Here is a 23,960-nt window from a genome sequence, read left to right on the forward strand (position 1 = left end):
TAGACTGGTATTAAGGATTTCATTTCAGGAATTGTTATATGAAAACAGATGTTTAAAATGGTGGTTAAGTGGTAGAGCTAGAAATGTTTACACTCAGAAGTATACCAGAAATGCCCCTAACTCTTCACTAATTACAAAATAACTATCTCCCCAGCCCTGTTACCAAGAAAGGGATACCCGCATAGTATTTCTGTCTGTTTAGAGACAAGAAGATACTATGTTCATTGCTATGAAAGCTTGATTCCTATCCTTTGTCTCCCTTCCTAAACTATCCTGCACACAGTCAGAGAAGTGTGTATGTCATTAATCCTTGTTAAGCTCATTAGTGATGCTCTTTGTGCAAACAGATTCTTTCAATGTAGAAGGATTAAGGAAAGTGAGTGTAAAGACCCTCAAGTGGATGCCAAAGTGCTACAGAGGCCATGAAATGATAAAACTACATTTCCTTTAAAATAGTCATTTTCCTTCTACTCACTCCCCCAGCTATTCATTTATTTTACAAATATTTGAATTTGCTTTATTTCCAAGTGTCAGTTTTAAACATGGTGGGTGATGCAGATGAGCAAGACCTAGTCCATGCTTGCAAGGAGTTTATGCTCAGAAGAAATGGGATAAAAAAATAACTACATTAAAAAGAACAAATGGGTGTGGGCACTAGGAGGGATATATTGTTTCTGCAGCATAGGAGGGATAAATTATTTCTGGAGCACAGAAGAGGGGAAAATGCCTTCAATCTGGACCCAGGAGGATGTTACTAGAACAATGCCATTTGAAATAGGACTTTGAAGGGCCATTGTGTAATATCAGACAGACATCTTGGGGAAAATAATCTCAACTTGCAAAAGGAAAAGGGAAGAAGGGCAAAACACAGGAAAGTATTCCAGGAATACCATGAGTACCTGTAGAGTACAAGGAGGGAGAGTAGGAAATTGGAGCCAGATCTTCTAGGGCTTTGAATGCCCTGCTGAGGAGCCATCATGGGGAACCGTGTTACCGCAGCAGTGCTGTAGATAGATCTGCATCACAATCCCTGAGAGGGCGCGTTAGAACTCAGTTCCAGACTCCGCCCTCGTGGTTACTGATTCAGTTGGTCTAGAGTGGGACCAAGAATTTGCATCTTCAATAATTTCCCAGGAAATGCTGGTCTTTGCAAACCACTTGTGGAGAGTTTATCTGATGACTGTGTGCAGGATAGTTTAGGAAGGGAGAGACTAGAGATGGAGACATCAGCCAGACAGCGTTACACCATCCAGGTAAAGAGGGAGGGACCAGTCCCATCACTGTGTAACTGAAGAAATTGCTTTCATGAAATATAAAGCAATATAAAACCAAAAATGAATTTCTATTATGATAGAAATTCTATTAATATGATTTGAATTAGTTCAAAGTTATGTATTAGGTAAAGGGGTAATTTCCTTTCAAATGATGTGAAAGGATGTCCTTTATTTCTTCTGATATTGAACTGGCTTAGGAAAACAGACCTAAACTAGGAAGGTGTATAAATGTGAGGCTATTTTTTTTTTGATATGGAGTCTCGCTCTGCTGCCCAGGCTGGAGTGCAGTGGTGCAGTCTCGGCTCACTGCAAGCTCCAACTCCCGGGTTTATGCCTTTTTCCTGCCTCAACCTCCCAAGCAGCTGGTACTACAGGTGCCTGCCATCAGACCCAGCTAATTTTTTGTATTTTTTAGTAGGGACGGGGTTTCACCATGTTAGCCAGGATGGTTTCAATCTCCTGACCTCAGGATCCGCCAGCCTTGGCCTCCCAAAGTGCTGGGATTACAGACGTGAGCCACCATGCCCGGCCCGACTATTTTTTTTAATATTAGAAATTATATATAGAGATAAAAACTTTGAGCTCATAATCTAGGATTTGATGAGACTACTAAAGGGCATCTAATCAAGTCTACTGCTCTCAGGAAAAATTAGTTCCAAAATCTATTAAGTTGTATATTTATTAAAACCATGAATGTGAGACTCTAGGAGAGGTATGGGCAGGGTTAGGGGCTCTGGAAAGTTCAAATAGAAGTCCAAACGTTTAGAGTTGAGATGAAAAATGTGTATTCAATGTTATTCTACACTATTGCTATTATTCATACTAGTCGACATTTAATAACTAATCAAGGCGATATTTTCCTTTTGCTTTTCCTAGAGATTTATCCTGCAATAAAATACAGTCTATTGAAAGACGTACATTTGAACCACTACCATTTTTGCAGTTTATGTAAGTTACAAATATAACTTTATTACATTTGGAATTTTTATAAAACTTAATTATAAACCTCTTTGCTATTCATTTTGAAATATGATTAAAGTTTTACCAGTAGAAAGCTACTAAAATTATAGAGCAAATCCTTTTTGTCTCTAGCAAGGATTAGTGTGAGAATTATGACACAGATCATAGTGAATCATCAGAGAGCAGTGGTTCTCAGCTGGTGTGATTTTGTACTCAGGTGGCATTTGGTAATGTCCAGAGACAGTTTTGGTTGACAAAACTGTGGGTGTGCTCCTGGCATCTGGTGGGCAAAGGCCAGAGATGCTGCTCAACATCCTCCAAGGTATAAAACAAACCCCCACGGCAAAGAGTTATAGAGTCCAAAATGTCGATGGCACTGAAGTTGTGAAATCCTGTTCTAGAGAAATAAAGATCACTTCACACAGGTATTTACTGAGCATTCACTGTTTTGTAGCTAATGCACCACATGTGCAATATTAAAGTATAAATCATAAGCCAGAATCTTCCACAGTGAGATTTCCTTAGTGCGTACAGGAAGTATTGAGGTTATGTTCCATCCTATGTAAATTAGAATCATGGCAAATGATAAATGTTCTGAAATAATTTTTTTTTTCCTTTGGCTTGTGTGTGTTTTTGTTTGTTTGTTTGTTTTTTTTTTTTTTTTTTAGAAATCTTGGTTGCAATTTACTCACAGAACTGAGCTTTGGAACATTTCAGGCCTGGCATGGAATGCAGTTTTTATACAAGTTGTAAGTGAAATAGAAGATGAATACATGTAAAGAACTATTTATGTATAAAAACTCATACAATTATTGGTTAGCTCTGTATAAGCACATTATGAACTCTGAAAAGTATGTCTTAAGATCCATTCATTTTTCTCAAATGGGGAAACTAAGGTACAAAGAGGCCAAGAGACGTACATAGCTTATATATGACCTGCTCTGCTTGTCCTAGTTCTGACCTATGCATGGGCAAGAAAAGGCTTCAAAGAAGTGACCCTCAACTTAGTCTTTTTGCTGGGCTCAGGCCTGTAATCCTAGAACTTTGGGAGCCAAGGCAGGCAGATCACCTGAGGTCAGGAATTCAACACCAGCCTGGCCAACATAGTGAAACCCTGTAACTACTAAAAATACAAGAAAATTAGCCGGGTGTGGTGGTGCAGTTTTTTGCTCCCTGGAGGACTTTGTGTTAAGCTTCCTTCCTTGCAGCTAAATGTTGCAGACATTTAAGCAGTTAGAAACTCTGCATATGAGCAGGAATCAAAGTTAAATCCAAAGTGTAGGGCCGGGCGTGGCAGCTCACACCTGTAATCCCAGTACCTTCGGAGGCCAAGGTGGGAGGATCACTTGAGGTCAGGAGTTTGAGACCAGCCTGGCCAACATGGCAAAACCCCGTCTCTACTAAAAATACAAAAATTAGCAGGTCTTGGTGGCAGGCGCCTGTGATCCCAGCTATCGGGAGTCCAAGGCACAAGAATGACTTGAACCTGGGAGGTGAAAGTTGCAGTGAGCCGAGATTGTGCCACCGCACTCCAACCTGCCCACCAGGCTGGTCTTGAACTCCAGTGATCTCAGGTGATCCGCCCACCTCAGCCTCCCAAAGTGCTGGGGTTACAGGTGTGAGCCACCATGTCTGGCCAAGATGCTTTTTATGTTAAGCTATCGTGCAAAAAAAATTTTTTTGTAAAGAAAATACATCACTTTATCTTAATCCCATATACGTTCTTGACTACTCTTCTACCATAAGTGCAAAAATTCTATGATTTCTCTGTAGAACATACCCAGCAAATCAGAGTGGGTATATTCAATGGCCTGAAGGGGACTTTAGACTCAAGGTGAAGATTCTCCTCGACATCTGACTTTAGAAAAGACTTTCCACCTCTCTTGTGGTTCAGAAATCTAGTTTCACACAGTTCATTTTGAGGTAGAGGGAGGCATTCAGGATGTATCTAAACTAGAGCAGCAGTTTCTGCAGATGCTCCTCTCTGTCCTCATTAATTTGCTGATGCCTGACTTAGGAAAAGGACACTGAGGGTCTCTTTCTCTTTTGCCCTCACACCAGAGAACAGGCTCATTAGGTCCCTCCACCAACAGGTTTAGGGAGCATCAATACAAATGGCTTAAACTCACCACCTTTACTAAGCACTTTATAACACTGGGAGTCCCTCATAAAAATCTGGTGGCCAGGAGCGGTGGCTCATGCCTGTAATTCCAGCACTTTGGAAGGCTGAGGTGGGTGGATCACCTGAGGTCAGGGGTTCAAGACCAGCCTGACCAACATGGTGAAACCCCGTCTCTACTAAAAATACAAAAATTAGCTGTGCATGTTGTTGGGCACCTGTAATCCCAGCTACTCAGGAGGCTGAGGCAGGAGAATCACTTGAACCCAGGAGGCAGAGGTTGCAGTAGCCGAGATCGCACTATTGCACTGCAGCCGGGGCGACAGAGTGAGACTCTGTCTCAAATCATCATCATCATCATCATCATCATCATCATCATCATCATCATCATCATCTAGCCAGCTTCACTACAATTATGTAGGAAACGCCAGGAAAACACTGGAATCACAGTTGATAAAAATTAATGAATTCACTCAAAAGCATTCACTGAGTGCCATGTCCGTTTGTGCCAGGTACTCTACTAAGCGCCAGGGGTAAAAAATCCATCTCAAAGACACACCAAGATGAGGACTTTGTCCCCAAGGGACTTTCATTCCTCGAGGAGGAAGCGGCTGCTGATGGGAAACATACGAGAGCCATGTGGGGATCTGTACAGCAGGGTGACCAGGAGAGGACAAAGCAGGAATGGGTGGTGGGTAAGAAAGACTTGAGGAGACACTAACTTGCTTATCTCGAGTTTCTGTGTTCGTCTTAACAGAAAAGGGCATTTGCTTCATGGTGATGAAAAAATCAGAGCCAGCTGATACTGGAAATTAATACTCATTTCATATAAACAGAATAGAGCTGAACCCTTCAAACTAAGTCACAGTTACTTTCAGAGATTGGCACAAGGGTCTCAACACACCAAGTGTGTTAGGGGCTGGGCTCCTTTGTTTGGGTCAAATCTTTCTGGTAAACAAAGCTACACTGCAGAGTCATATTTGGCACATGTGACCTATAGGCCCATTGCATTTCTTTCCAAAGGCAAGTTGCCAAGGGAAGGTGCCAGTAATTTTATGACCAGTATGACACCATTTTGTGGTGTTTGTAAGTTGAAACAATATATTTCCCGGCATTACATAAGTTTGTAAAAAACAAACAACAAAAAGAGGCCCCAGCTGTGGTTGCTGGATGATGAATTGAATAGAGCCTAAGCTTCAGAGCTTCTCACTTGCACAGGCCCTTCCAAGGTCCTGGGAGGGCCCCTGGAAATTTTTGTATTCATAATTTATGTTTTGACTAGATAAGGTTCAGGCCCCACAAAATCCTGAAATCATCCCTGGGTTCCAATAGTTACAGCATAGTAAATCTCTTGAATAAAGCCTCTATGTTATTGATACTGACTGGCCAGGTTAGCAGTGTGATAGGGTCAGTCCATTTTGAATCTGAAATCCATCTCAAAGACATACCAAGAGCTTATTAGTGGACTTAACTGGGTTCTGCTGGCCCAAGCGCAGTAAAGCCAAACACCCATATCGAGGTTCTGCATTGGGGAAAGGAGGACATTTATTTGCAGGGCATCCAAGCAAGAAGGACCAGGCAGCTATCAAAGTCCCCCTCTGAATGGGGGCAGTAATCTTATCTCTTACAGATGAAATCATGAATGAAATGGTTTATGGAAAAGCAGCAATGGTTGATAATTCTAAATGTTAAGTAAGTTTATATTTTTTCCCTGAGTTTAAAGTGCTTCTTCATTCCCATACACAGGTCCAGACTGATGGCTTATTTTTTAAAATTCTCTTAGTCACTTCATTGGTTCTAACAATAATTTTAGAAACTGGATGACTTTGCAGTGTAGAACGGCTGTACTTTATTCCGATAGAGCACACTCACATATTGGCTTGTCTGTGGCGCATCAGTATCATGCCAAGAATGTAAGCCCTAAGAGAGAATCAGAGCAAAATCCAGGCTTTATCCCTATTGAATTATTTATCCCACTATTAGAATATTAGTGAGGTAGGTGTGGCCACCCCGTGATGGCAAATTGAGCTTCGTTCACAAACATGCCTTGTTGTGCCCCCCAGTCTACTGACATCAGCTTCCTTTACACGGCGGTAGATGCACAGAAGTGTGCGCAGTTGAGGATGTTGTCATCATGCTTTGGTATGTATTGGAACCCTGGCAGCTGCTTCTCGGATTCAGAGAGGCGTAAACATTACAGATGAAAAGAACAACTGGCGTCTGTCCTTTGGGGTGATTTAGGGTGGCTGTTTAAATTTGTAATGGTTGAAAAGTCTTGAGATTGTCACACGTAGCAACTTATACTTTTCTTCTCAGCTGCAGCTTATTCTTCTCACCTGTGTAACAAGCTGTCTTCTCTTCTCACAAAAGCTCAGCATTTCTTCCTCTGCCCCATAGCATTTTTTCAGTACTTACATTTACTAGGTCCTGTTTAGGTTGTAGGCACCTAAGTACTTATACAAGTGAGATAACATGTCCGAAGTTCTTAGAACAGTGCTTGGCATATGGTAAATGCTCCATACGTGTTACCTCCTATGATATCTCACTTTCATTTTTCCAACAACTCTTGCAATGCAGTTATTATCATCATTTCTATTTTGCAGATGAGGAAGTTGAAACTCAGAGACGCTAGGTAATTTGCTTAGGTTCACATGGCTAATAAATGGCAGAACCACTTACAAACTTTGCAAGTAATTTTCGATGCAGCTCTTAGTTCCCCTGTAATAGGAGCTGAATGATGTCAGTTTGGCTTTGTGTGCATTGTATCTTACTTTCGAACTTGAATAGGATTTTTAGAGCAGTGAGCTCCGTTTCCCTCTGAGAATCCCATGCTTCCGGAGCTCCTGGCCGTACCAGCTCTGGGCATCCCCAGGGTTCATGCTCACTAGTCAGTGCTGGTGTGACATGACGGCTGAGCACCGGCACTGTGTCCAGCGCATTGCTAGGCACCATACACATGCTCTTTCATTGCTTCCTCAAACTGCCTTGTGCTGTAAATGCTACCCAGAAAGGCTCATGTTCATTACTCAAGTCACTTCACCAGAAAGTGACAGAGCCAGAATTCCAACCCAGGTCTGCAGATTCCAGGTCCCTTGCTTCTCCTGTTCCTCATTTTCAGGGAGTCTTCTTCAAGGTTATTTTCAGGACTTTGATTAAGATATAGGCTCACAGCTCGGCATGGTGGCTCATGCCTGTAATCCCAGCAGTTTGGGAGGCCGAGGTGGGTGGATCACTTGAGCTCAGGAGTTCAAGACCAGCCTGGCCAACATGGTAAAACCCCGTCTCTACTAAAAATACAAAAACTAACTGGGCATGGGGACGGGCAACTATAATCCCAGCTACTCTGAAGGCTGAGGCAGGAGAATCACTTGAATCCAGGAGGTGGAGGTGGCAGTGAGCCAAGATCACACCATTGCACTCCAGCCTGGGCAACAGAGTGAGACTTCGTCTCAAAAAAAAAAAAAAAAGCTCACCATTTCAGATTCTCTAGACTTTGCTCCTGAGAAAGGGTTTACGTGATGCAGTTCGAGGTCTTGTATTGACCAGCTTGGTGTGGGGACATGTGTTTTCATGACCCATGAACCTATATAGATGAGTAAAGAGGTTACTTTCTCCCCAAGTACATCACACATATTGGATGAGGGTCTAGGTCATCTGCTTATTTCTTTGACTACCTTCCTCCATGGAACCAGTTTTCCCTGACTGCCTTGGGATTCTAGCATAGATCATTTTGGAGTTTGTCATTTAAATTTGGTTTCATGGCCGCTTTGGACATTTTTTCAGCTAACGCTGTTAGGATTTCAGTACATTTAAGACAGTGATGACATGCTCCAGTCCTTTCATCTCTGTCTCCTCAGTTAATAGAAAGGAAACGTAGCCCATCTGTCTGGACCTGAACAGAAGAATTTGGAGAAAAAAATAAAAATAAAAAACAGGCAAGAAATGTTCCCTTATTTTGTGAGCTACCTTTATTCTGTCCCATTGTTCTACAGTAAAAGGCTTGTACAAAAATATTTCAGTTTTCCTAATCTAATAAGGCATATTTAAAAAAATTATTTAGAGCAATACTTCTTAAACTTTGACTCTGAGACTGTCTTTGAGACCAAAAAAAGCTTGCCACATTTTACTCCCATAAAGATACCAAAAAGGCGATGGACTGGGAGTCAGTGCACCTTAGTTTAATGTGTAAAATGAAAGACTTGAACCGGAAATGGAAATGATCATCTACTGTGAATCTAAAAACAGTTAAGGCGCTGTGGCTCACGCCGGTAATCCCAGCATTTTAGGAGGCCAAGATGGGCGGATTGCTTGAGCCCCAGGAGTTCAAGATCAGCCTGGGTAACAAAGTGAGACCCCGATCTCTACTAAAGACTTTTTAAAAGTGGAAACATAAATATAAATAAATAAAAACATTCATATCATTTGGTTTGTGGAAAAGAGTTGCTGTAGAGTCCTCAAACTTCAGCCATTGAGCAAGTTCCCACTCAGTCTCTCCATGGCCCAGGCACCACCTTAGTCAAGAAAAGAATGCCTTAGAACAGGAGAAATATAGGAGAATATCGAGTGGCCCTATATTTTAATTTCATTAGGGACAAATGCAAACATCCTAAGGTCAGTTGGAGAAGAGCTTCCTACTTCAGAGGTAATGCTGAGCTTAAGGCTATGGATGAGCTGTCAAGAAAGATGGAAGGTTGGAGAGTGAGATAATTTTGGTGGAAAGATAACAAACTTGGCTAAGTTGTTTTGGCTACATATTGCTTTGTAGTCATTATTATTTTGTTTTGTTTTGTTTTTTTTTTTTTTTTTTTGAGACGGAGTCTCGCTCTGTAGCCCAGGCTGGAGTGCAGTGGCCGGATCTCAGCTCACTGCAAGCTCCGCCTCCCGGGTTCACGCCATTCTCCGGCCTCAGCCTCCCGAGTAGCTGGGACTACAGGCGCTGCCACCTCGCCCGGCTATTTTTTGTATTTCTTAGTAGAGACGGGGTTTCACCGTGTTAGCCAGGATGGTCTCGATCTTCTGACCTCGTGATCTGCCCATCTCGGCCTCCCAAAGTGCTGGGATTACAGGCTTGAGCCACCGCGCCCGGCCTATTATTATTATTTTTTAATAGAAACAGGGTCTCACTATGTTATTCAGGCTAGTCTCAAACTCCTGGGCTCAAGCTATCCTTCTACTTCGGCCTCCCAAAGTGCTGAGATACAGGCTTGAGTTGCTGTGCCCAGCCTACATTCATTTTTAATAGCTGGGAGGAAAGTGGGCAGGGGAAGATAGAGAAAGAGGGGGTAGCCGACTTGAACAAAGCCCACCAGTGGTCTTACAGGTTTTCATGCCAAAAAAAAGTACGAAGGGTATTTAAAGCCCTAGTTTGAGAATCCATACTTAACCAGTCATGTGGCACTCACATTCTTTCTTTCTCTTTGTAACATCATCTTATTGAATATTAGTGTTACAGAACAAGTTAATGGCACTGAAAAACCATCTGGAATAGGAAGAGGAGGGGGATCACAAGGCAGGACGACTGTGTGGCTCCCGGCCTCGCCACTGACTCACTCTGACCGTGGTCAAGGGAGAGTGAGTCTTCACTCCTCTTTTTTCATCTGCCAGCATGTTTGTTCTCCTGGCACCTGGTGTTCTATATGATACAACATGCTTCTTTGTGTTAAATTGAGACATGATCCACATACCATCAACGCAGTATTATAAAGTGGACAATTCAGTGGTGGTTAGTACATTCATAAGGTTGTATGGCAAACAACCACCATTATCTAACCCCAGAACATTTTCATCATTCTGAAAAGAAACATGGTACCCATTAGCCATCACTCCCCATTGCTGTCTTCCCTCAGGTCCAGGTAAGTACTAATCTACTTTGAGTCCCTGTGGATTTGCCTATTCTAGATCTTTCATATAAATGAATCATACAGTATGTGGCCTTCTGTGTCTGGTTTCTTTTCACAAAGCATGTTGTTTCTAAGGTCCTCCCATGCTGCAGCATGTATCATTCCTTTGCAAGGCTGAGTGATATTCCATTGTATGGAGCCATCACTGTATCAGTTCATCCATTCATCACTTAGTGGACATTTGGGTTGTTTCTACTTTATTCTGGCATTTATGAATAATGCTGCTGTGGACATGCATGTACTCGTTTTTGTGTGGACATGTTTTTAATTCTAGGGTGCATCCCTAGCAGAATTGCTAGATCATAGGGCAACTCTTACGTTTAACTTTTTGAGGACCTGTCAAACTGTTTTCCACAGTGGCTGCTCAGTTTTACACTTCCACCTGCAATATTTGAGGGTTTCAGTTTCTCCATGTCTTTGTCAACACTGTCATTTTCTATCTCTTCAAATTATAGCCATCCCAGTGAGTGTAAAGTAGTATCTAGTATCTCGCTGTGGTTTTTGATGGATATTTCCCTAATGATTTAAGACATTGAACATTTTTTATGTGCATATGGGCCATTTATATATCTTCTTTGAAGAAATATTCAAATCCTCTCCCTGTTTGTCTTTTTATTGAATTACAGGAATTCGGTATATCTTCGGGACACTCTGGATATTAGACCTTAACAGATAATTTGCCTGTATTTTCTCTCATCCTGTGAGTTCTGTGACTTTCTTGACAGTGTCCTTTGATGCACAAAAGTTTTTAATTTTCATAAAATCTAATTTATTTTTCTTTTGGTTGTTTGTACTTTTGGTGTCATGTTTGTGTATAAAATGTCTTATTCTTCTTTAAGAAGGTTCAGGGTTTGGTTTTAAATCAGGCTATGTACCTTTCATCAGTCTGACATTCCTTTCACCATGTCAGGCTGCCTTCAGCTAGTAATAGTTCATTAAATTCAAAAGACAAAATTGTTTTAAAAGAAAAATAATCAGTTTGGAGAAGAAAAAACTGTTGTCTAATTTAGGGTCATGAGATTTACTCCCATGTTTTCGTCTAAGAGTCTTATCATTTTGGCTCTTACATTTAGGTATTTGACATATTTTGCATTAATTTTTATAATCGTGTGAGGTGTAGGGGGTCTACCTTCATTATTTTGCCACATAGATGTTCAGTTGTTCCACCACCATTTAAAAAAAAATTATCCACATTGAATTGTTTTAGCACCCTTGTCAAAAATCAATTTGCCATAAATGCGAGGGTTTATTTCTGGGTTGTCAATTCTATTCTGTTGATTTATTTGTCTGTCCACATTCCAGTATCACACTGTGATTGCTGTAGATTTGATTTGGGTTTTGAAATTGGGACATTTGAGTCTTCCCACTTTGTTATTTTGCAAGATTATTTTGCTATTTTGGGTGCCTTAAATTGCCATAGAATTTTAGAACTAGCTTGTCACTTTCTGGAAAGAAGCCAGCTAGGATTTTGATAAGAATTGTGCTGACAATAGCAAAGACATGTAATCAACCTAAATGTCCAACCTAAATGCTATGTTATTCCTATTCCAATACTTTGCAATATATGCAGCTTTTTAGAAAGAGGATGTGTTAGCAGGGCGCAGTGGTTCACGCCTGTAATACCAGCACTTTGGGAGGCCGAGGCAGGCGGATGGCCTGAGGTCAGGAGTTAGAGACCAGCCTGGCCAACATGGTGAAACCCTGTGTCTACTAAAAGTACAAAAATTAGCGGGTCTGGTGGTGGGTGCCCATAATCCCAGCTACTCGGGAGCCTGAGGCAGGAGAATCGCTTGAACCCGGGAGGTGGAGGTTGCAGTAAGCCAAGGTCACGCCACTGCACTCAAGCCTGGGCGATAGAGCGAGACTCCAATGGAGACGGGTTTCAGCATGTTGATCAGGCTGGTCTCAAACTCTTGACCTCAGATGATCTGCTTGCTTCAGCCTCCCAAAGTGCTGGGATTACGGGTGTGAGTCAGCATGCCTGGCCAATAAATGAAAACTTTAAGTAAAAAAAAAATTGTAGTGAAACCATAGGTCAATTTGGAGAATTGCGGTATTATTATCTGATCCATGAATACAGAATACTCTGTTGAATTTGGTTTGCCAGATTTTGTCAAGCATTTTTCCATCTATATTCATAAGAAATACTGGTCTGTAATTTTTTGTGTGTGATGTCTTTAGTTTAGATACCAGGGTACTATCACCCTCATAGAATAAGTTAGGAAATGTTCTCTTCTCATCTATATTTTGAAAGACTTTATGAAGGATCCGTGTTAATTCTTCTTTAAGTATTTGGTAGATTCACCAGTGAAGCTGCCTGCTGGTCTTCAGCTTTTCTTTGTGGAAGGTTTTTTGATTACTACCTCAATCTCTTTACTTGACGTAGGTCTGTCTATTCAGATTTTCTGTTTTTTCTAAAGTCAGTTTCAGTAGTTTATATCTTTATGGTAATGTGTCTATTTCATCCAGATTATCTAATTATTAGCATATATTATTTATATATATAATCCTTTTTATTCATATTATAATCCTTGTTATGTCTCTAAGAACAATAGTAATGTTCCCTCTTTCATTCCTAATTTTAATGATTTGGTCTTCTGTATTTGTGCAGTACAGTGGCTCACGCTTGTCATCCTAGCACTTTGGGAGGCTGTGGTGGGAGGATGGCTTCAGCCTAGGTTGAAGGCCAGCCGGGGCAACATACTGAGACCTCATCTCTACAAAAAAATTTAAAAATTAGCTGAGCGTGGTGGCACACGCCTGTAGTCACAACTACTCAGGTGGCTAAGGCAGGAGGATCACTTGAGGCCGGGAGGTCGGGGCTGCAGTGAGCCATGATTGTGCCACTGCACTCCAGCCTGGGAAACAGAGTGAAACCCTGTCTTGAAAAATGCAAAATAAAAAAACAAAATGTTTGTGGCCAGATGCAGTGGTGCATACCTATAATCCCAGTACTTTGGAAGGCCAAGGAAGGAGGATTGCTTGAGGCCAGGAGTTTGAGACCAGCCTGGGCAACATAGTGAGACCCTATCTCTAAAATTTTTTTTACAATTAGCCGAGGTAGTGCACACCTGTGGTCTCAGCTACATCTTAATTTTATAACATTGTAGTTCAGATTAATACCAACTTTGTTTCAATAGTATATAAAAACTTTGCTTCTCTAAGGCTCCACTCTCACCCCCTCCTTTATCCTGTTATTGTCACACATTACATCTTTATACACTTTATGTTCATCAACTAGATTTATAATTATTGCATTATGTAAGTATCTTTTTCTTATTTTTTTTCTTTATTTTGGGACAGAGTCTTGCTCTGTTGCCCAGGCTGGAGTGCAGTGGCACAGTTTTGACCCACTGCAACCTCTGCCTCCCAGGTTCAAGCGATTCTAGTGCCTCAGCCTCCTGAGTAGCTGGGACTGCAGGCACGTAACACCATGCCTGGCTAATTTTTGTATTTTCAGTAGAGACAGGGTTTCACCATGTTTCCCAGGCTGGTCTCAAACTCTTGACCTCAAGTGATCCTCCAGCCTCAGCCTCCCAAAGTGCTGGGATTACAGGCTGAGCCACTGCGCCTGGCCAGTGCTTTTTATTTCTTTTTCACGTTAGTACTTCTTATAGGGCAGGTCTTTTGGCAACAAAGTCTCTCACTTTTTATTTATCTAGAATATCTTAATTTCTCTTTTATTTCAAAGGTAGTTTTGCCGGGTATAGAATTATTGGTTGACAGTTTCTTCAGCACTTTGAATATGCCATTTCATTGCCTTTTGTCCTCCACTGTTGTGTGTGGTTGTTTTGTTTTGTTTTCAGACAGGGTCTTCCTCTGTTACCCAGGCTGGAGTGCAGTGGTGCAGCCACTCACCACTTCCACCTCCCGGCTTCCACCTCCCAGGCTCAAGCAATCCTGTCACCTCAGCCTCCTGGGTAGCTGAGACTACAGGCATGCGCCACCACGGCCAGCTTTTTAAAAATTTTTTGTAGAGACAGGGTTTTACTATATTGCCTGTGCTGGTATCCAACTCCTGACTTCAAGCAATTCTTGAGCCTTCAGCCTCCCAAAGTACTGGGATTACAGGTGTGAGCAACCATGCCCAGCACCTCCATTGTTTTTGAAGAGAAATCATCTACTAATCTTACTGAGGATCCCTTGTATGTGATGAGTTGCTTTTCTCTTGCTGCTTTCAAGATATTCTGTCTTTGGCTTCTGTCAGTTTGATTATAGTATGTTAAGATGTGGATCCCTGAGTTCTTCCTACTTGTACTTTCTTGAGCTTCTTGAATACGCAGATTGTCTTTCATACCGTTTGGGAAGTTTGGGGCCATTATTTCTTCAAATGTTCTTTCTCCTTTTTTCTGTTTTTCTTCTCCTTGTGGGATTCTCATTATGTGTATGTTAGTTAGCTTGATGCTGTGTTCCACAAACAGGTCTCTGAGATTCCATTCACTTTCATTCATTTTTGTTTCTGTTCCTCAGAGTAAATAATCTAAATTGACCTTCAAGTTCCCAATTCTTTCTTCTGCCTGCTGTAACGTGCCATTGAGAACCTCTGGTAATTTTTCCATCTCAGTTACCATACTTTCCAACTCTAGAATTTCTATTTGGCTTCTTTTTATGGTTTCTATCTCTTTATTGATATTCTGTATTTGATGAGACATTGCTTTCATACTTTCCTTTAGTTCTCTAGTCTACAGAACTGAATGGTTTCTCTTATCTCTTTGAACATATTTTAAATAGCTGAATTAAATCTTTCTCTAGGCCAGGCATGGTGGCTTGTGCCTATAATCCCAGCACTTTGGGAGGCTGAGGTTGAGGCCAGGAGTGCAAGACCAGCCTGGGCAACTTAGCAAGTCCCCACCTCTACAAAAAAAAATTTTTTTCTGTCTAGTAAGTCTAACATCTGGTCTTTCTTAGGGACAATTTCTGCTTATTTCTCGCCCCCACCACATGTATGGACCATACTTTGTTTTCTTGCATCTTTCATAAATTTTTGTTGAAAATTGAGTGTTTTAAATAATATAATATAGCAATTCTGAAAATCAGATCCATGCTCCCAGGGTTTGGTGTTACTGCTGCTTGTGTTAGTAGTTGCTATTTATTTAGTGACTTTTCTGAACTTCTTCAGTAAAGTCTTGCGTTATATATCATGTGTGGCCACTGAAGTCTCTTCTTGGTTAGCTTACCGATCAGCTAATGATTAAATGGAGGTTTACTTAAATTCTTGGAACTGATAAGTCTTCTAGTTTTTGCCAAGGGGCTCTGTGTACATGTTGGGGCATACCTTCAGCACTCAGCCAGATAGTTTACAGCCATGCCTTAGCTTTCACTTCTTGCTTTTGCAGAACCTCAAGATCAGCCAGGGGTGAGAGTTGATGAACTTAGTAGGTCTTCCCCGACCTGTCACTTACAGCACGGTTTTAAATCTCTAAAGGCTCACAGGGCACGTGCCTGTATTCCCAGATCTCAGGAGGCAAAGGAAGAAGGATCCTTTGAGTCCAGGAATTCTGGGCTGTAGCGTGCTATGCCGATTGAGTGTCCTCACTAAGTTCAGCATCAGTATGGTGACCTCCCGGGAACAGGAGACCACCGGGTTGCCTAAAAAGGGGTGTACCAGCCCCGTTCGGGAATGGAGCAGGTCGGAACTCCCATGCTGATCACTAGTGGGATCGTGCCTGTGAATAACCACTGCTCTCCAGCCTGGGTAACACAGTGAGTGAGAATGTGTCCCTTAAAAAAAAGTCTCATTGACCATAGACTAATTAACTATTTAATCATGGGAAATGATTAGGGGAAAGACATAAAAAGAGAAACTGTAATTCTCTTTTTTTTGCTCTATCACGTAGGCTGGAGTGCAGTGGCTTGATCTCGGCTCACTGCAACTTCCGCCTCCTGGGTTCAAGCAATTCTCCTGCCTCAGCCTCCCGAACAGCTGGAACTACAGGCAAGCGTGGCGGTGAACTGCTAATGAGAAATTGTAATTCTCATAGAGGTCCTCCCAGAGGAGTAGAAGAAGGTTGAAAGGCATTTCTGTATTTAGTCTTCTCAACATTAAGGCTGGGCCAGTGGCTCACACCAGCACTTTGGGAGGCCAAGGCAGGCGGATCACTTGAGATCAGGAGTTCAAGACCAGCCTGGCCAACATGATGAAACTCCCATCTCTACTAAAAACACAAAAATTAGTCAGGCATGGTGGTGCGTGCCTATAGTCCCAGCTGTTTGGGAGACTGAGGAAGGAGGATTACCTGAGCTTGGGAAGTGGAGGTTGCAGTGAGCCAAGATCATGCCACTGCACTCCAGCCTGGTCAATGGAGTGAGACCCTGTTTGGGTGAGGAGGGGAGGGGAGAGGAGAAAGGAAGGAAAGAAAATAGAAATAATTAAGGAGGAGGGAAGGAAAAAGAGAGAGAATGAAAAAGAAAGAATGAAGAACGAAAATAAAAATTAGAAAAAAAGTAAGGTTAAAGTAAACCCTTTTCTCATACAGATTAAACACATGAGTTCAAATTACAGCTTTGCTGCTTAATAGCTGGGTGACCTAGGACAAGTTATATAACCTCTCTGTGCCTCAGTTTCCTCATTTAAAAATAGGGCAATAATAATGTCTACCACATAAGGTTATCGTGAGGATTAAATGTGAAATGCTGATCCCAAATACCTGGCAACCCAGTAGATACTCACTGTAATAATTATTATCTGTATAATTTCTGCAGAAGTACAATGATGATTCTTAAAGGCAGATTTTCTTTTATTCCTGTTTCTTTTCTTTTTCTTGTTCACTTTAAAGAATTAAACAGAAAATCGATTCCAGCATTTTGGAATAATAATTTGCATCAAAATCAATTTATTCATTTTATTGACATATAAACAAAATGTCATTTGTTTATTCAATAAACATTTGTTAAATGCCTAATACATTTCAGACATCATGCCAGGCACAGGGATGAGAGGGCATGGTGGCGGGCACCTGTAATCCCAGCTACTCGGGAGGCTGAGGCAGGAGAATTGCTTGAACCCGGGAGGTGGAGATTGCAGTAAGCCGAGATTGCGCCACTGCACTCCATCCTGAGCGACATAGTGAGACTCCGTATCAAAAAAAAAAAAAAAAAAAAGTGGTCTCTGTCCTCAAGGAGCTCATAGTCCGGGAGACCGACAAGTGGACAGGTGATTACACGCAATGTAAGAAAGGCTGTGATGTCATAAAAGAAGAAAGTGGGAGTAGGGTTTTGACCAGTTCCTCCTGTTAGATTTGTTCCTTTTTCTTTGGCTATAAAGCAAAAGAATTGGTCCTATGTTTTTTTAACTGTGCAAATTAAACCATAAATTTAAAAAACTTTATAAAGATAAAAGACAAGCAGCCAGCTGCAGTGACTCACGCCTGTAATCCTAACAGTTTGGGAGGCTGAGGCAGGTAGATCACCTGAGGTCAGGAGTTCAAAACCAGCCTGGCCAATATGGTGAAACCCCGTCTCTATTAAAAATACAAAAATTAGCTGGGCGTGGTGGCGGGCACCTGTAATCCCAGCTACTCGGAAGGCTGAGGCAGGACAGGAGAATCGCTTGAACCTCGGAGGTGGAGGTTGCAGCGAGCTGAGATGGAACCATTGCACTCCAGCCTGGGCAACAAGAGCTTGACTCCATCCCCCCCCCAAAAAAAAAAAAAAAAAGATGAACAACTTGAATTATGGAGGACACTAGAAATACTGTTTCCTACACAGTCAGGGCTTCCTACTAACATAGTCACTTGTAGGTTTTTTGACCTGAAAAGTTCTGTGGCATAGTTTTTCTTTGCTATCCACTTTTTTTTTCCTTGTAGTTCTTCCCCTCATTCTCTCCTCTACTTCTAGAGACCTGGGTAGTTCCCTGAGGAGTAGTGCTTTACAGAGTCTAATGGTGATTTATTAGGTATAAACAGAAAACATTTTTTTCTTTTTTACCTACAAGTTCTATAGCAAAAAATGAATATAAACTTTTCATGCAGTTTCTTTCACATTGAAAATTCAGGTTATTTTAATTCCATTCCATTTTTCAGAATTCTCAATCGCAATCCTCTGACAACTGTTGAAGATCCGTATCTCTTTAAATTGCCAGCATTAAAATATCTGTAAGTACTATAGTACTCTCACGAGTCATGAGATGATTTATGCTTTTTAAATTTTTATCAAAGCTTAAGTATTTTGCATTTAGGCTAAAATGTCATAATTATTGTCAAAGAAAAAAATTAAAGAGGATGTATAATTGTTAAGCCAGCAAGGGAAAAGAACAGTGTTGAAGAACCCATATAGATTTGGAACATGTAGACACATGGAAGAATATTAATTTACCAAGAAAGCAAAGGGGAAAAGGTGTTCATTATTCTAAAAATGAAAAAAAGAGTAAATAAAATGGTGAATGCAATTTGAAAATGAGAAGATAATGGTTAAAAAAGAAAAAGGTGTAAATTCTGCTCTTGAATATCATGAATTTGATGATGCAAATCAACTTAAATTTCTCTAATAAGAGCTCCCCGGAATTCTACAGCAAATAAACTCTTGAGCTGGCTTGTTTTATAGAGAAACTAAAATTGAAGTAATCACATGTCCTTGAAATGCCTTTTTAAGTACAGAATTTTTTATTGGGGTTCATATCATGAATGTTTCGACTTTCTTCTTCAGAGACATGGGAAAAACGCAAGTTCCACTTACAACACTTAAGAACATTCTCACGATGACTGTTGAACTGGAAAAACTGTAAGTTATTCTCTTCTTAGATTTATTTTCACTTAGTTGGTTCTTTAGGTTTGTTTTATTATTTTCTTAAGTCAGGTTTATTGAGTTGTAATTTTCATATACTAACATTCACCCTTTTTAAGGGTACAGTTTGATGAGTTTTGACAAATGTATAGTTACATAACCACCACCACATTCCCAATATAAAGCATTTCTGATGCCTCAAAAAGGCCCCTCCTCCCACCATTAGCCCCTGTTAGCTACTAATCTGATTTCTGTTCCTATACTTTTGCCTTTTCCAGAATGTCTTATAAATGAAATCATACAGCATGTTGCCTCTTGTGTTTGGCTTCTTTCACATAGCATTTTTTTTTTTTTTTTGAGACATAAAGTCTCACTCTGTCACCCAGGCTGCAGTGCAGCGGCACGACCTAGACTCACTGCAACCTCCGCCTCCCAGGTTCAAGTGATTCTCCTGCCTCAGCCTCCTAAGTAGCTGGGATTACAGGCGCATGCCACCACGCCCGGCTAATTTTTGTATTTTTAGTAGAGACAAGGTTTCACCATGTTGGCCAGGTTGGTTTCGAACTCCTGACCTCAAGTGATCCGCCCGCCTCAGCCTCCCAAAGTGGTAGGATTACAGATGTGATCCACCTCGCCTGGTCTCACTCATCATAAGTTTTTTTGAGATTCTGCTACCATCCACGTTGTTGCACTCATCACTACAGCTGGCCCTCCATATCTGCAGGTTGCTCATCCATGGATTCTACTAACCATGGATGGAGAATATTTGGAAAAAATAAAATATATAAAACAACAATACAACAATAAAAACAGTAGAAAAGTTAAAATACAGTATAATTATTTACATACCATTTACCCTGTATTAGGTATTTAAAGTATACTTGAGGCTATATACAAACATTACGTCATTTCATATAAAAGACTTCAGCATCTGTGGACTTTGGTATCTGCAGGGGGTCTGGAGCCAATCCCCTACAGACACCGAGGGACAGCTGTTCACTCCTTTTTATTGCTGAGTAGTGTTCCAGTTGTGTGGAAACCCCATCTCTACTAAAAATACACAAATTAGCCAGGTGTGGTGGCCCACGCCTGTAATCCCAGCTACTCTGGAGGCTGAGGCACGAGAAGTGCTTGAACCTGGGAGGTGGAGGTTGCAATGAGCCAAGATTGCACCACTGCACTCCAGCCTGGGCGACAGAGTGGGACTCTGTCTCAAAAAAAAAGTAAAAAATAAAAATGTTTTCTGAAGAGAAGTTTTTAATTTTGATCAGCTTTAAGTTACCAATTTTTTCTTAAATGGCTTGTAATTTTTTGGTTTTTACCTAAGAAATCTTTAAGAACCTGTTGTTTAATCCAACAACGAAATGATTTTCTCCTATGTCTTCTCCCAGAAATTGTATACATTTAAGTCTATGATCCATTTTGAGTTAATTTGCATATATGATGTGAGGTATCTTTTTTCTTGCAATTTTATTTTTATTTTTTATTTTTTTTGTAGAAACGAGGTCTCACTAATGTTGCCCAGGCTGGTCTCGAACTCCTGGTATCAAGTGATCCTCCTGCCTCACCCTCCCAGAGTGCTGAGATTACAGGCATGAGGCACTGTGCCTGGCCTTCTCTGCAGGTTATATATATATATATATATATAACATATATATAACATATATATATATATATATATATATATGTCAGCCAGGTGTGGTGGCACACGCCTGTAGTCCCAGCTACTAGGGAACCTGAGTCAGGAGGATCACTTGAACCAGGAGGTGGAGGTTGCAGTGAGCCAAGATGGCACCACTGCACTCCAGCCTGGGTGACAAAGCGAGACCCTGTTTTTTTTTTTAAAAAGTGTGTGTGTGTGTGTGTGTGTGTGTGTGTGTGTGTGTGTGTGTGTGTGTGTGTGTGTGTGTGTGTGTGTGCGCGCGCCTGCAGGGCCCTATTGTGAATTTGTTACACAATTACTGCAACTTAAATAGTGCTGGCAAGCTAAATAGAAACTCATTTATGCTAAGGCTGGTTGAGGGCATTATAGAAGATTAGCATGGAAAGGGCCCTTCATTTCGCACTCTGCTCCATTCATTTTTGTCAGGTCACTTTCTTATCTTCACCAGATTGTCAGATCTGTTTTACTGCTCTAGCCTCACTTCCCTCAGCCTCCTGCAGCATCTTCCCTGTCAGCTAGATCCCTTCCTCTCTGGATGAAGTCCTCTTCATCGACCAGCTTTCTCACTTGGTTCTCTAAGACAGTGAGGATATGTCCGCTTTTTTCTTGACCATTAGTGGATAGGAAAAAGCTCTCATTCTCTGTAACCATTTGTCACCAAGGCCATAAAGACATTGAACTAACTGCCTTATGGGAGTTCGTTATTGGAAGTCTTCAGTTTACACATTGATATACAAAGTAAGTAGGCCAGTGCATTTGAGTCTTGGCTCATGTGTAATGATCTTTAATGCGTATTGAAAAATTATTCTCAAGTAAGGATAACATACACCTCAGGTCATTTACAGTCTCAAAGGTTTGTCAGTATACTTTAAAACAATCCTGGGAACAGTTCTAGATTGAAGGAGACTAAAGAATCATGCACTAAGTGCAATGTCTGATGTTTGACTGGATTCTGAATTTGTTTAAGCCATGTTATGACTGGGACATTGTAAAAATGTGTATATGGACTACATAGTAAACAATGATAATATTAAGTTCCATTGGGTGATGATAGTATTCTGGTTATGTAGGAGAATGCCTTGGTTCTTAGGGGCTGCACACTGAAGTATTTAATGAAGGGTCATTATGTCTGGAACTGACTCTCAAATGGCTTGTCCAGAACACGTGGAAAGCAAATGTGGTAAAGTATTAGCAACTGTTGATTCTAGATGAAAGTTATACAGGTGTTCATTATACCATTCAAAAATGCTTTCCAGCCATCCTAAGGCTTAAAGGAAAAAAACAAAATGTTTAAAATAAAAAGTTGGGGGCAGGAAAATAACACAAAACCTCTGGGCTCGTGCCTGTAATCCCAGCACTTTGGGAGGCTAAGGAGAGAGGGTTGCTTGAGCTCAGGAGTTCCAGACCAGGCTGGACTACATGGTGAAACCCCATCTCTACAAAATATACAAAAATGAGCCGGGCGTGGTGGCACACACCTGTAGTTCTAGCTACTCAGGAGGCTGAGGTGGGAGGATCACTTGAGCACAGGAGGCAGGGGCTGCAGTGAGCCGAGATTGCACCGCTGCACTCAGCCTGTGTAACAGAGCGAGACCCGGCCTCAAAACAAACAAAAGAAACACCTTTGTGTCAGAGTTAAGGTTGCTGTATAATAAAATGCTGGGGTACGGTTCTGGGTCCATTCCACATGAAGATCAGAGGCTTCCACTGGACCCAAAGGAATAATACTAGTCACTTGTGATTATTCCTCTGTAGGTTTGAAAGATGTGTCAGGCCAACTTATTGGATGCAGTTTAATCTAAAACTATATATACATTGTACCCCCAACTCATAGACTTCATGTATCCATGAAACACTCTTCTGTCTCAACAGTCTTAATGTGGCCCTAATAAAGCCATCCTTTTGGAGGACTCAGAAAAGGCCCCCCACAACCTCTGCAACATAATAATATAGTAGTTGGCCAGGCATAGTGGCTCATGCCTGTAATCCCAGCACTTTGGGAGGCCAAGGCAGGTGGGTCACGAGGTCGAGACCATCCTGGCTAACACAGTGAAACCCTGTCTCTACTAAAAATACAAAAAAAAATTAGCCGGGCGTGGTGGCGGGCGCCTGTAGTCCCAGCTACTCGGGAGGCTGAGGCAGGAGAATGGCGTGAACCTGGGAGGTGGAGCTTGCAGTGAGCCGAGATTGCGCCACTGCACTCCAGTCTGGGAGACACAGCGAGACTCCGTCTCAAAAAAAAAAAAAAAAAATAATTATAGTAGTTAACTGCTATTGAGCACTCACTGTGTGCCAGGCATTTTTCAGGTATTGATTTATTTAATCCTCAAAATTCATTAGAGGTAGGTACTGTTATAATGACAAGGCCGAGAAACAGAGATTAAGCAATTTGCTCAAATTTACATTATTAGCAGAGCTGGGATTTAAGCCTGGTCTGGCTGTGGAATCTGTATTCTTAATGACCATGCTATACTCCCTGAGATTAACCTTTTACTCCAGTTACAGGGATTGTCTTTATCTCTCTGAAACTGCCCCCAATAAGCCATAACAATAAACTAATCAATTGTCTTGGTTATCTCTTCTTCCCAAATTTACATTTTGAATAAAAATTCAAACATGCCAGAAAGATGAAAGAATAGTACAGAAACTAATCGAAGATCAGGCACTGCATGTCATGTCTTCGTTTCCTTTCATCTAAAACATTCCTCTACTTTCTTTGATCTTTCATGACATTGGGATTTTTTAAGAGTCAAAGATAGTTGTCTTGTAAATTGTCCCACAATGTATATTTGTCGGTTTCCTCATGATGAGATTCAAGTTCAGGTTTTTTGGAAAAATACTGCATAGGTGATGTATCCTTCCTGCCTCATAACCGCAGGTGGCCTGTAATACTACGTTTGATCACTTGATTAAGGTGATCTTCCAGATCTCTCCATTGTAATTATTTTGCCGGGTGCAGTGGCTCACACTTGTAATCCCAGCACTTCGGAAGGCCTAGATGGGAGGATTGCTTGAGTCCAGGAGTTCTACACCAGCCTGAGCAACATGGTGAAACCCTGTCACTACTAAAAATACAAAAATGAAAAAAAAAAAAAAATTAGCTGGTCATGCTGGTGCAAGCCTATACTCCCAACTACTCAGGGGGCTGAATTTGGAGGATCACTTGAACCCAGTGGGGGTGAGGTTTCAATGAGCTATAATTTTGCCACTGTATTTCAGCCTGGGCGACAGAGTGAGACCTTGTCTCATAAAAAATACTAATTTTCTCCTTGGTAATAAATAATCTGTGGGTTGGTACTTTGAGTTCAGTGAAGATCCTGTTC

The 23,960-nt window shown here is 41.2% G+C and overlaps 1 protein-coding gene and 1 long non-coding RNA gene across 11 annotated transcripts in view; one reads left to right on the forward strand and one right to left on the reverse strand.

The window, feature by feature from the left end:
• Nucleotides 1–642, reverse strand: part of LOC144335820 (uncharacterized) — an 81,069-nt gene extending 80,427 nt beyond the window's left edge. Inside the window, exon 1 of the long non-coding RNA XR_013407011.1 lies at nucleotides 270–642. This is a non-coding gene — a long non-coding RNA (uncharacterized LOC144335820). The remainder of the gene's footprint in view (nucleotides 1–269) is intronic.
• The window catches only part of LOC114676027 (leucine-rich repeat-containing protein 37A3-like), a 62,824-nt gene that overhangs the window by 28,114 nt on the left and 10,750 nt on the right, over nucleotides 1–23,960 (forward strand). For 7 of the 10 annotated variants that reach the window (XM_077972199.1, XM_077972192.1, XM_077972194.1 and 4 more), the window contains 4 exons: nucleotides 2,151–2,222; nucleotides 2,903–2,983; nucleotides 18,275–18,346; nucleotides 18,897–18,971. In XM_077972199.1, coding sequence (XP_077828325.1) covers nucleotides 2,151–2,222; nucleotides 2,903–2,983; nucleotides 18,275–18,346; nucleotides 18,897–18,971 — 300 coding nt within the window. The remainder of the gene's footprint in view (nucleotides 1–2,150; nucleotides 2,223–2,902; nucleotides 2,984–18,274; nucleotides 18,347–18,896; nucleotides 18,972–23,960) is intronic. The other 3 variants (XM_077972195.1, XM_077972193.1, XM_077972200.1) reach the window with 1 other exon arrangement.

Source organism: Macaca mulatta, chromosome 16, assembly GCF_049350105.2.
Source record: "Macaca mulatta isolate MMU2019108-1 chromosome 16, T2T-MMU8v2.0, whole genome shotgun sequence".
In the NCBI taxonomy this organism is placed as follows: domain Eukaryota; kingdom Metazoa; phylum Chordata; class Mammalia; order Primates; family Cercopithecidae; genus Macaca; species Macaca mulatta.